We start from the raw sequence: 13,989 nt of genomic DNA on the forward strand, positions 1-13,989 counted from the left end.
GGAAATTAAAATTAACATTTAACTGTCAGAGAGTGTTTTATTTGAGCAGTGCTACCATGTTAGTGCTGCTTGCTAATGTTCATTAAATATTTGTTAGCACAGATCTATAAATATCACATGTCACTGAATGGCTTCAGCGCGGCGCCACTCCTGCTAACATGACATGGTGAAAGAAACTCCAGTATAGCTGCTCTAGCAGTCCTGACTGAGCTCTAGCCCTCCTTCCTTTCGTAAATAGTGCAATTACTATTTGTTTGTGTTTAAAAGACGAGGGGCTATCCAGACTAAGTTCAAGCAAGAAAACAAGAAAGCAGAAGGATGCAATAAAGAACGGAGTGGTAAGGGGGTTGGAGAGGGTCCCAGCTTTTCTCTGGGCTCGACCATGAAAGACAAATGTCTGAAAGAATCAATTATAGGCCTACTCCCAACCCATCACCCCTGATTAATGAATAATTAAAGATGCCCAGTGCAGGGCTGCCTAGCATAGAAAATATAAGATTAACCCCATCAACATGCCATCACTAATGTGAGATTAAGTAGAAACAACATCTTTAAAGTTTACCTACAGTAAATCACTATATAAACATATTCCAAAGGCCACACTATAGAGCTAATCATTTAGCTAATGAAACTTTCCTGTTAGAAACTACAGTTAAAGACCTTTATATATAGTACAATAGTTTTCTTCTTTGATATACACAGTGTATTGAGTTGTATTGCTCTGTTTCTTCCTATTACACTAGAGGTTAGATGATAGCTGACCTAACTGCACCCAACCATGTTCCAAGTCTATAAATACGCAAAACCACAAACAAAATTAGTGTGAATAATTTATTCCCCACATTTTCAAGATAATTCATCAGCAGTCACCATTATGAGTCAGATTCAGACCTCACCCAATCACCATCCAGATATGGCAACAACGATGAGGAGATACTGCACCCTCACACTGACAGGCAGTCCTGCAACCCAACCTTGACATAACTGTAGACATTTTTTTTTTTTTTTTCTATAAATTTGGATAGGGGGGGATTGGCTTTGCCCTCACAATTCCAAGGCGGGACTGTGGTCCACTTAAACCGCTACCCTCGCCGGTACTTGTAGTGCGCCCTTCCTCGGCATGTTTCATGTTAACATGCGTAAAAGACTACACTTCCCCAAAGCTGTCACAGAGCGCTCCCGCCTCCCATTGGCTGCTGGCTCCAGCCGCAGCCCCAGAGAATGAATGAAATTGAAATAGCTGCTACATTACATGTACAATACCGGGCTCTGCAGTGTTGCATTCTATCATACTATATCAAAATGGCCACAGCGGTACAGAACCCCCTCAAATCGTAAGTACAACACGTTTTCCTGAGCGTTCGCGCTTTTGTTGTATTTGTGCATGCTGTCAGTGCAATTTAAGACCCTTTCATTCCCAGATAATTCTCAGCAGTTATTACCAGCGGGTCTATACATGCAGCGCATACAGCAGAGACTGAGATAATGTCAGGGGATGCGAATCAGCCCCGGAGAAAAGTTACATTTACAGCTGACGGAGGTTTCTGTTTTCTCTGGCACGAGGGGGGATTATTGTGCGCTCCGGCGCAATTCATATAATCATTTCCCTGAGCCAAGAGCAGCGTGTGTGCAGGGATATGGAGGAATGCTGGAGGTAGATTTGGGTGACCCGGTATGTCCCTTGTCAGCGTAGCCAGCCAAGATCACGGTCATAGCCAGGCTGGAGTGGCAGGTTGGCTGGGAGGAAAGGGGCTTTGGTGGCTTTACAGTACCTGTGGGCACGTTTTATTTTATTTTATTTTTATTTTTGTCTTGCTTTTTTTTTTTTTTTTTTTTGGACAGACAGGGGGTAAACAGGTAGGCACAATGAAGCTCACTGCTCGGGTTTTGGACTGCAGCGTTACCTTTACTCTCGGAAATGAAATGCCGATGTAAATACCCGAGACTTGCTTTCATGGCTTATGATGAAACATACAATAAAAATCTGAATCGCACCGCGGACATTTATTCCTACCGAGGGCTTTTAAAGAGGCGGATTTCCCGTGAAGTTTCTTCTGTGGTAATCCGTTTTGTGCATTTTCTGGGGATCTTTTTTGTTGTTGTTTTCCCGAGACAGGTTTCAGCGGAATGCAGACGCCTGCTGCCCGCCTCGGCTCCCGGCCAAAAAAAAAAAAAGGTGGCTGATGTGCGTCTGTCAGCGGGTGCTTGCACAGATCTTGCCAAAAAAGAAAAAAAAAATCACGGTAGCTCCAATATAAACCTACAACTGAGGGGTGTTTGTGCACGCAAACGCTCCGGCTCAGGCAGTTTGAAACAAAGAAAAGTCACAAGACCTATGTGGGAAAAGCAGGGGCGCACATCGGATGCTGTGTGGGTTTTACCTGTGCAGGGATGTGGGATAAGGTCTGTCTGTCTGTCTGTCAGCTACTCCGAGATGCAGACACAGGCGACATTTCGTGCAATTCCATGAATGACTGCCCTGTAGTGTACGTGCCTGCTTTGAAGAGCACTTCACAGGAAAGAGGAAACTGGATTGCAATGGTGCTGATTGGGCAACTGCCCTGATTGACTGTGATGGCATTTGGATGTTTTGGTTTAATGCATGTATATTTAATACAACCCTGTCACCATTATTAGCTAAAAAAATATGTGAGGTGGATTAATTTAGGATGCACTTTCATGTAGGATTGTATGTAAAGGACTCATTTTGCATCATGATGGGACAGGAAGAGAGAGGTGAACCAGATGGATCCTCTCCTCTCCTCTCCTCTCCTCTCCTCTCCTCTCCTCTCCATGAGATGCTCATCCAAGCAGAGCGAAAGTGTGGCCAGATTGCTCCGGGAGGCCCTCCATGACACCATGTCAAGGGATTAAATTGACTGATTTGCATGGACTATATACCACGACAGCGAGGGAGCAGAGGTTGCGAGGAGGATCAGGACCAGGAGAGGGAAGGGAAGGATGGAGGGCAAATGGTTAGGGAGTCACAAATGAACTCGTGCCCACTTCTTAAGTGCTCAAAGTAAGACGAAAAGAAGGCCATATAGCAAAACAGGCGCATGGTTAGAGAGTACGAGCGGTGCAGAGATGCGGGATCACTGTCCCTATATATAGCGTCTGTAAGAAGTAAAGCTGAATGTATTTTTTACGCACAGCCACAGCTATCAAAGCTGCTTTTAACATCTCACCAACTGCATAAATGCCATCGTTACGCAGTATGGGTTTAACTATGTTCCAGTTAGCGCACTGCGATGGGCTTTTAAACAAGATCTGGTAATTAGCATGTCGACAAACAAACTTGCTATTAGAGGCTTACAAATTAGAGGCCTATCCAGTAAAATGGGCCAAACAGCTACCAACATTTGGTTCAAAGTCTGCCCTAATACGATGGCTGGCTGTGAGTCCGAGAGACAATACCTGTTGTGTCCCAAATTGTCCTTTAACCCTGTTGAATCTAGGCAATAAATTACAATTAATCCGGTGGACGTATGTAAATTAGGTGAGGATCAGTCGCAGTCGATGCCCGCTGTCCGACTGAGTGTAAGCGGGCCTTGCAGTACACAGCGCAGTGATCTGTGTGGAGGTACAGTGGGGGAGCAAGCTCCAATTTACTGGGCATTTCCGTACCAGAAAACCTCCCTGTCTATCTCTCTGCAGGATTAAACACTCATTTAATCTGTCTTTCGCTCCTTTTCCTCCGCTTGCCTCTCCATCTCTCTGCCTCTTATTTCCACTCTGTCCTCCTCTCACCCCTGCCGCGCTGCATTCCATTTTCCCTCTCTCCTTCTTCATCACTTTCTCCATCCATCACTTCTTTAGCTGTCTCCCTTTTTGCTCCCTCTTTCCATTTCCCTCCGTTGTGGCCTCAAACCATCTGAGCCCTCACTGCCACTTGCCGCCACCGCGCTTCTGTACATTGTGAATCAGGACGTGTTACTGTTTCAATATTCAACTTTAAAGTGTGTGGCATTTTCCATGCATTTTCTTCATCCCTTCAAAGCTGTGTTGGATACCCTATACCTCAGAGTTTCTATGGAGGGATTCACTGTAGATTCAGAGTAGTGTCAGAAAGGGTTCATAGTCCTCTGCCACCAAATCAAATCATCCCTCACATCTGTGACATTACAAAGAGTTATGTTGTTTACAAAGAAGATATAAATATCCATTCTCTTAAAGTTTCAAATGACTCTTGATGCAATAAAATCCTTAACGATGAAAATATTTTTGAAATGGGACTTTATGACATTCACAGGTGCTGGAATTTCTCAAAATGGCAGTGGGCCCCGCAGATATTTCAACATTACGACTTGCCTGCGCTGGTTAGGAGGGGAGATGTAGATAATGGTGCGCTGTGGCGTTGGCAGCGGCTGTGGCAGGGCCTATATAATAATATTTCTGCCCTGCCTGACTGAGCCGAGCTAAATGAGTTCCACGTAATAACCGGCTCTGTGTGCAAACAGCCCCGCGTGATGGCTGGAGCCACAGCCTGAGCATCAATTTCTGGATCTTTCTTTCTCTTTCAATCTCTGCCCTTCATTCCCTCACTCGCTCATTTGTGCGTGTGGAGGCGCACGCGTTCGGATGCATAGACGAGAGGTGTGGGGGGGGAGAGACAGGCGCGCACACTGTTGCGCTCTCTATTCTCCTCGCTTGCTTTCATTTTTTTTTTCTTTATTAGTACGGGACTGAGCCTGAGGTCTGATGTTTTTAAGGTATTTCTTTTCCCGAGTTATTCCTTTCATCATCACCTTATTTAGACTCTCTATCAGTTTTTAAGGAGACACGATGGAGGGAGACTGAGAGAGAGAAAGAGGGAGACATAGATAAGTATTTTTAGCTCTATGACCTATTTCTCCAGTGCTACCTAACTGACTGTCAGTCAGTTCCAGTGCTTTGGGACCTTGCGTGATATCCAGCCAGGAAATTTGGAATTTGTAGTTATGTTTGGTTGCAACTTGAAGTAGAAACGAAAAAGGTGTGGTAGGAAACAGAAAGGAATCAACTCAAATGTCTCCTCTCCTCTCCTCTCCTCTCCTCTCCTCTCCTCTCCTCTCCTCTCCTCTCCTCTCCTCTCCTCTCCTCTCCTTTCCTCTCCTCTCCTCTCCTCTCCTCAGCACTATTTCTTCCCCACTGTCATTCCCCATTGTTATTATTCCTACGGTCCATGCCTGTCCAGCGGATCCGTATCAGGAGTTGTTGAGGGTGGAGTCAACAAAAACCAATAGCTGCTTCCCTCTGCAGCACTTTAATAAGGCATAATAAGGATGCAGACCCGGGTGGGGTGGTGGTGGTGGTGCTGCTGCTGCTGGTGGTGGTGGGTTTGGGAGACCACAAACAACAGCCACACATGCACTCACACGTGCACACTCAGATACAGAGGTAGGGAATCCATCGCCATAATAAGAGGCCAAGTGCAGTGGTGATAAATCTCACCTGAAGGAGCTGTTCGGAGGCAGATTGCCTTACCCTGATGTACTGCCCTCCATACACACTGCACCTAGCTACCGGCTATATACACCCACACATAGATCAGGAAACGCACGCACGTACAAATACAAATGCTCAGCACACACGAGAAGGTGTGCGCGAATGACAACATGCATGCACGCACGTGGATGCGTGAATACATGACGCCCACAGAGAGGTCCAGGATTTTAGTGACTTTCAAATAGCCACACCCAGTGGACAATGAGGGAGGCACGCACACACACACGACACACACACACACAAAGGGAGAGACACATGCAGGGAGTGACACACAACTCTTCATTAAAAATCACATACAGCAGGTAACACAAAGCCTCTGACAGAAATGACATGATCTGTTGCACAGCTCTGTCTACCTTCCCCACTCTGGCTTTCTCTGTCAGATCTGTCGGCATGTTTCAAATATGCTAACAGTCAGATACACACACACACACACACACACACACACACACACACACACACACACACACACACACACACACACACACACACACATGCACTCTCACACACATGCATAAACACACGGGCAGACCCAGTGCTGTGACAGCGATTCGAGGAAACTGACGTTTTCCAGCTGGTAGTGTGGCAGACATCCGCTCCTGCATACACACACACACACACACATACACACACACAATACACACACTCCTGTCTGTCCATCTGTCTGTCTGTCACTGTCAAAGTGAGTGTGTGGCCTCTTTGTCTTCTCTGACTGACTTGCACTCGTCACACACACACGCACACAAACACAAAGGTACGTCTGTATCTGTTTCCCTTAACTCACACTGGAGCTGGACTGCGTTAGCGTGTGCACCACCATGTGTGGGTGTTTCAGCGTTTCACACTTCTTCTGTAGACACCATCTCTCCATGCAAGTCCATCGGAGTGCACGGACACGGGGCACTGTGTGTGTGCAACCTTCCCCTCATATTTGAGAACTCCACCCTATATATAGACAAATAAATATATATATATATATATACATGCCTTCCACTGCAGCCCAGCAATCTTCAGAAGAACAGTAAAAATGTGCTGGCTGCGCACACGCACGCACACACGCACGCACACAGACACACACACATACGGATTGGAGAAAAAAAGACAAATCATTTGAGTGAGAGAGAGAAGGAGAGTGGAGAAGAAATTGAATTGGGGGTGGCGAGGGTGGGGGAGGGAGTTGGAGGGGGAGGAGGAGGAGGAGGAGGAGGGGTGAATTGGTAAGGGTGATATTGCATAGTTTAATCTGTTGAGTTCAGCCTCAGAAGGTCTGCGGCGGGGGGAGGGGAGGAACAGAACAGTAGTAGGCCGCCTGATATTAGTTCACTGTGCACACACGCTCGAAGCTCTGTAGGCCGACGTGTGTGTGTTTCAGTGAGCAACTGCACAGATGGACAATGCTGGATGGGACAGGTGTGTGGACCAGGTGTACAGACTTGAGTGTGTAGGCCCGAGTGCTATTACAGGCTCAAAACTAACCTGAACACACACACACACACACACACACAGACGCACAGAACCACCAGCCACGGTGTCGGCGGCATTTGCTAACAAATCTAAAGAGCAAAACACAATCTGCCCTCAGCCCTCATGAAGCCATTTACATGTGAACTACTTCATTTCCTTCCAGTTTAATTACCTAATTTCACCCAGTCGGGAACCTCCAGTGAAATGAAATCCTTTGTTGGCTCGGTCGTTTCTTGTAATTGTGAACTAATTTTTATGATTCCCTCATATTTCTCTTCAGTTTTTCCAATGATATGATTTTACCTCTAGGGGGAGCCCTCTGTTTCCCTATTGGTCGGAGAGCCAGCTAATTGGGGTTGTTAATTGCACCATAACGGCAAACTGCTGCTGGCAGTGTGTGTGCGTATGTGTGTGTGTGTGTGTATGTTACAGCAGAGTGCGGATGCAACGCTGGACTCAGTGTGTGCTGAAGTGGACCGCTTCTGTTGGATGGGACTTGAGGGATCACCCAGAGATTCAGACAATGGCTTACTGGGGTGGGCCTGGTGGTGTGGCTGTACTTTTTAGGATGGCTCTATATCTACTGCCTGTCAGCTGCACGACTGCGTTTATTTGTGTGTGTCTGTGCACTCCCAGTGATACCAGTTTCTTTAGTGTTTTCACTAGGCCTCTCCCTCCCTGCTGTTTGCTCAGTGCAGGCTGAGGCAGACAGCTCAGTGTGGGCTTAGGATTCATACACACACACGCATGTACACACAAACACACAGTCTGAATGCTCCAGGCACTCTCATTCTCTTCTCCCATCTAATCTTGAGTTGGTATGTGCGTGTGTAGTTAAAGATTGATATTACACTGTGTGTGCGTGCGTCCGTGTTCTGCGCCTGCGTGGATATATTCGTGTGCGTGCTGTTTAATGCATCCAAACGCAGATAGCACACGCGCATACGTCAATTAGCATGTGAGTAAGTACCTGCATGTGCAGGTGTGTGTTTTCAGAGCTGCACGATTGTCATTTCTGTCATGTCTGCCTGGACATTTTTTGGTAGGCAGCTCCAGTTTGCTGGAGAGCTGGCTGTACGCCAGTTCATTACTAAACCTGCTAGTATTTCTGTCTGTGCTTGTGAGTCTGTTTGTATCCATTAGTGAAATTTAAAGCGGAAATACACCAGAAATAGAAACAACTGTTGCAAAATAGCAGCGATGAAAATGACTGCAATTGCAAAATGAGTTTTCATGCTGATTGAGGCGTACACTAAGTGCTTGTGTGTGTGTGTGTTGGTGTAGAGTCAGGTTTCGGCTTTCCTTCATCGTCTGTGCGGTTTGATGATAGGCAGTTTGGTTTCTCCGTGCTTCTTTCTGTGGTCTGTGTTTTCAGCAGCTGCCTGGAAACTACGACCACAGCGGCCACAAGCCCGATCGCTGCAGCCGCGGCAGTTTGATGGAATAAACTCCATGTTAAACACCTGTCTATGTGTCCATATTAAAGACGGTGCACCGTTTTGGGACGTGGCTCGCTTTCTTGCTAAGAGAAAATATCGATATCGTATCTTGTTACCCTTCGGGCAGACTCGGGCTAGCTGCTACCCCCCTGTTTTCAGCCTCTGTGGTAAACTAAGCTTAGCGGAACAAAAACCTTTCTGTCACGAGTGTCCTTAAAGCACTATCTATGTCGCACCTGCACATTCATGAGGGAGCACACCGTGGCCCTTGCTGAAACTTTATTTGTTTTCAGGCTGGGTAGCAGTGAACCAGTGTTTGCTGATCACACTCTTTCTGGTGCTGCCAGACAGAGCCGGCCGTTATTATTTTTCAAACCTAGCATATGTTGAAAGTGCGACAAACTCTCCTTCAAACTTTTCGTCCCGTTCTCATTCCACCGCCTCCCTGTTCCCTCTGTAGATGTCACTTTCCTCTGTCTCCCTCTTCCTCCCTCTCTCCTTCTTCAAGTGTCGTCTCCTGGCGTTCTCCTCCTCGTTGGGCCTCTCCCTCTCAACCTCCGCTTTGAGTGCCTCTGCTCTTCTCGCCTCCAAACAGGCAAACAGTCATGCAGCTCCCCTATCACAATATAATGAGATTGGTAGCACCCAAATTGAAAGAAGCCATTTTCTCCAGCTGTCAACTTATTATCGAGGGGGGACCGACTTATTCCAGCACCACTAAAGGCACCAGAGGAGAGAGAGAGAGAGAGAGGGATGGAGGTGATGGAGGGATGGAAGGGAGCAGGTTTGAAGTGAGAGAGGTGATGAGGGAAGGGGGGGAGTATGGAGAGCTCAGGGGTGAGCTGTTTTACATTTTGAATATTTTCCATTTTTTTTCCGCTGAGGCTCTCTCTGTCTGGTTTTTCAGTTTGGTCACCGGCGCAGCCTTGAAGTCCAAGCCCTTTATTCACCGTGTTCCTCTTAATATTTTAAAACACAGCATGTAAGGCTCCCTGGGCCGCTGTATTTCTGACATATGTTGCTGTGTGAGCACCTCTCAGACTGTGTGACTGTTTATCCTTCCTCCTCTTCACTATTAATACACAAACAGTGGGTACTGTGCATTTCACTCTAAAGGGAATGGGTTTCTCTATGTTGGACGGCTGTTTTGAATACAGGCATCTCCTCTTAGGTGCCACTTTGATCCACAGTGCCTCATAACGGGTGTGGATCTAACCTGCTGTTGTCTGGACAGGCCTCTATCCTGCTTCATTCTGCATTTCATTTATCCTAAAGTCCACGCAGGATCAGTGGCACATTGTGGAAATACTGTGAAATGAGGTGAGGGAAAGTTCCCGTGACACGCGTCCGTAAAACACTCTTAACGGTCATGCGTGCACCCGACCGCAGGTGCTGAGCTGTGAAGAAGCAGGAGGCGAGCGGCTCATTCCCAGCGACACATTAACGGACGCGAGCACGTTATGCCCCACATATTGATGCCCCGATCACATCCTCTAAATGTCACACGTCCAGCGATGGCCAGCGAGGTTGCACAACTGGTTTAGGAGGCTTTGAAGATGCCGCGCGCAAGCTGTCAGACCTCACCAACATCTGCTGGCTCCAGTGGCAGCCGAATTTGTCCTCTTTTGCGGCCGGGACATCTGATTCAACTTGACATTGTCACAAGAGTGTCTTCCCCCCAAAACTTGACCTTTACTCACGCACTGATGATGATTACATGCTCCGTTTGTACCTTTATTGTGAGGCATAGTGCTGCTGAGACAGACTTCAATAATTGTCTCTGCCAGTAAGGTTTTTATGCCCGTGAGCTTGTTTGCTTTTCCCGTGAACAGATTCAAGTCAAACTCGGCAGAAATTGAGGCTTTGGGCTGAAAAGCAGCTGATTAGATTTATGTGAAGATTCGTTTTCTTCTGAATCACTTCACCTGGATTAAGACACACCCTTCAGCAGTTTTGATCATTTGCAGCAAAGGTTTCTGTATTTTTTTTTCCCTAAATCCTTCCAATTTTTACCATACCCGTAATGTACTGACAACATCTCACACACTGCACTATTGTTTGCCGGAATATTTTAGTAGTTACATTTCAGGTGAAGCTGCACAAATATATATATATGTCTTGGTGTAAGTTTTTGGTTTCTTACTTGGTGCAGCACTCCAACTCATTTTATAGCCCTTCTCCGATATAATTGGAAGGCCAACTGCTTAGTTCACCAGCGTGCATGCGTGGGGAGATCTCAGACTGTCCGCCCATATCTGTCATTCCATTGTGCGTCAGCCAAGTGCCACAGTGAGAACAGATGATGGATTAACATCGGAAACATTCTCGAAAAGTTGCGCCGTCCACTCGTGCTACCTTTGTGATCTACTGGCCGAAAGCAAGTTGACGTACTGGACGCCCCTGGTGTCCTCATGTAGAGGAGGTTGAGGCGGATGGATGGGTATGCAACATATCAAGCATTAATAGAACGGGTTGCTTTTTCACTTCCACCCCAGCAGTATTTATATCTATTATGTACATCAGTGTACCAACACAGCACTGTAAATACATGTCACTACAAGTACAGTACCTAAGTACATACAGCAAGGAAGTATTAGCAAAACAAACGTACTGGTGTGACGGATATGTGACATGACTACATTATTAATACTGACGCATCAGTTAATGCTGTTGGACACGGTGGGAGAAGGAAGAAGAAAAAACAAATACTGCTTTGTTTTCAGTTTTTCAGTGAGATATTGGATCACTTGAACTGACATGAAAGCAGTTAAGAGTTTATTTTTTTAGCCTTTAAAAAATATATCTGAACATTGATCCCAAACACGCGCTGCTTTTATTAAGATGGTAGCCAAAACGTTTGGAAACCAGGGGTTGTATTTTAAACGTGCTTGACCATCAGCAGTCACCAGCGGTAACAAAAGCTGGCAACTAATTGTTGTGCAGTAGAAAAATTAAATTAGGAAATTAGGAAAGTACAAGTGCAGAAACCCATACAGTACAATAATGAGAGATCAAGTGGGAGTGCGTAATCAACATTGTTTGTGGAAACATGAGCATGTGTTGTATTTTGGAGCTGCATCCCAGACAATGAATGAAGACAGGGACGGTACTCCCCGTAGTCTAGACGCTGGTGGTGGTGGTGGTGGAGAAGCAGATGAAGTTAGCAGGTGGCTGACAAAGACCCCGGATAAAGGCTCCCAGGACAACCAGGAAGAGGTGGAGATGGAGGAGGAGGAGGAGCATGACAGGTGGCTTGAAGCCAGAAAGACAGTTTCAAGATGGACTTACAGCGCGGGGAATGGGAGGCAATTGGCTCAGAACGCAGACAAATAGACGACTGGACAAGTGTGGTGACATAGACAGTGGCAGAGATAAACCAGACTCACCAGAAGAAAGGAAGCGGAAAATGAGGCAACAAATGTTCCTTAAACTTTCGCCCAAGTTTAGTTCCACCTTCCACCGGATACTTCTTTATCTTTTGTGTGTGTGTGTGTGTGTGTAAATATTGTAGTAACGATGACAGTGACCCTCATACCTTAAAGTAGTCCTTTTCAACACAAACCAACAAATCTTAAAGTTTGTTTATAGGAGTTGACGCATTAAAGGGTTAAAGTTACTGGCCCTTCTCAAGTTGTATTGTGCATGTACAGCTGTGCCAAAATTTCCTGAAACAGTAATTTATACGAAATAAAAAGACAATCTCCCTGTCTCTGCTGCATGTGTGTATACATATATATGAATGTGTGTATATATATATATATATTTAAATGTGTAAAAGTGTGATGGAGTACCTTTTTAATGATTACAACCACAATGCAGAAACAAATTTTCCGCTAATCCACGTCCCCTCTCAGCTTTCTTGCCTCATGCAAAATGAATCGTCCAATTAATCAGTCACGCCTTTTAGTGGCTGCACACAGAAGAGAGAGAAAAAAAAAAAAAAATCAAACAAACTGTGACCGGCGGTTGCACTGTTTCTCTAGCCCTTCACTCTGGCTCGGTGTGTGCATGTGCTGCCCGTGCGTGGTTTTGTGTGTCCTGTATCCACCGTCTGTATAACAGAGTGACCTTGATGTCTGCACCCAGCAGGAAGACACTAGAGAGGAGTGATTAACAGGAGGGAGACAAAAAGAAGAGAGAGAAGGGGAGAGAGAGGGAAGTGTGGAAACATGGAAATTTGAAACAGAAAAAGAGATAAGGAGTACAGCGAGAGAACGGGCAGAGTGTGAAATTTAAACGCGCTAAAAGGGAAACAGAAACACAGACAGGAGTGAAGGAAACGTGTTGTAAAAGAATGAGGAGCCAAACTAGTGGTGGAGGAGATGGGGTGGGGCGAAGGAGTGACTCACCACACATCTATTGTTTTTACTTCTCCTTCTTCCTCTCCCTACAGGCAATCTGGAGGTGCAGTCATCAAGAACAGGTAAGGCTGGGGAGGGGGTGAGACGTGGGAGAGAGGGAGTAATGGGGGTGGTGGGTGGGGGTGGGGGTGGGGGGGCAAAGAGAAGAATATTACACTGAATGTTAATCAAACTCACACTTGCACAGGTGAGAAAACACAGCGCATACATTGTTCCCGCAGTGGAAAAATGTGTTACAGACTTTTGCTGTATGGCACGTGCGTATGCATGTGTGTATATGTGTGTATATGTGTGTGTGTGTTGCCGACTCTTTTGCTGTGACCCAGGTTAATAGGACCTTGCCTCTCCACGGTTACGCCCACACACACACACACACACACACACACACAGACACACACTGCAACTGCCCGTGTCTGTGCGCCCGCTGCCCCCTTTGACTTACACACATGCACTGATAAGTGCGTCGAGCTTGCACACGTACCGAAATAAAAAAAAAATAGTCGCCCTACCCCCGTACCCTGAAAGTCCACTTGAAACCTGACACGGACGTCATCTTTAGGTTTTTCCTGCTGCTGTTGTGACCGTGTTCCCTCCTTGTCCTTCACCCTTGACCCCTTCCCGTCCCCCCCTCCCTCTTTTCTTTCCCTTCTTTGTTCCGTCTCAGTCTTGGTGAGGAGTTTTATAAGGAGGCCATTGAACACTGTCGCAGCTACAATGCCCGTCTGTGCGCAGAGCGCTCCATGCGTCTCCCATTCCTGGACTCCCAGACCGGCGTGGCCCAGAGCAACTGTTACATCTGGATGGAGAAGAACCACCGTGGGCCAGGTGTGTGTGTGTGTTTGTGTGCGTGCGTTTACCTGGGCACAATAAAGTGGCTAGCTGCAACTTGAAAAGCACTCAGGACCATTCTTCATTGTGTGCGTGTGGGGTTCGCCAGCTGTGCTGCTTCACAGATTATTCTCTCCGGTTATTTGTCTCCCAGCTTCCTTCCATCCTCTTCTTGTTTCTGTGTCTCTTTCCTTCCTCCTTCCTCATTTCTGCCTTTTCCAGACCTCCTACGTTTCACGCCTCAACTTTTCTTTTTTTTCTTCCAACTTTCCCCAAAGGGTGTTTCCTCATTGCTTTTCCTTTCTGTGTAACATCAGTGTATTTTGGCAGTGAATCAGACACCCCTGTAGGCAATGGTGCGCCTCTGGCACCAACTATTCCAGAGAGGATGCTCTTATATGTGTGTGAGT

The 13,989-nt window shown here is 46.4% G+C and overlaps 1 protein-coding gene across 2 annotated transcripts in view; it reads left to right on the forward strand.

Annotated features, from left to right (window-relative positions):
- Positions 1-1,013: 1,013 nt before the first annotated feature.
- Positions 1,014-13,989, forward strand: part of dpf1 (double PHD fingers 1) — a 38,521-nt gene continuing 25,545 nt past the window's right edge. Inside the window, exons 1-3 of one of the 2 annotated variants that reach the window (XM_047595050.1) lie at positions 1,014-1,334; positions 12,784-12,813; positions 13,416-13,576. In XM_047595050.1, the coding sequence (XP_047451006.1) occupies positions 1,222-1,334; positions 12,784-12,813; positions 13,416-13,576 (304 nt within the window). In that variant the 5' untranslated portion in view covers positions 1,014-1,221. The remainder of the gene's footprint in view (positions 1,335-12,783; positions 12,814-13,415; positions 13,577-13,989) is intronic. The other variant, XR_007113428.1, reaches the window with a different exon arrangement.

The sequence above is a fragment of the Mugil cephalus genome, chromosome 9, assembly GCF_022458985.1.
Source record: "Mugil cephalus isolate CIBA_MC_2020 chromosome 9, CIBA_Mcephalus_1.1, whole genome shotgun sequence".
NCBI lineage: Eukaryota > Metazoa > Chordata > Actinopteri > Mugiliformes > Mugilidae > Mugil > Mugil cephalus.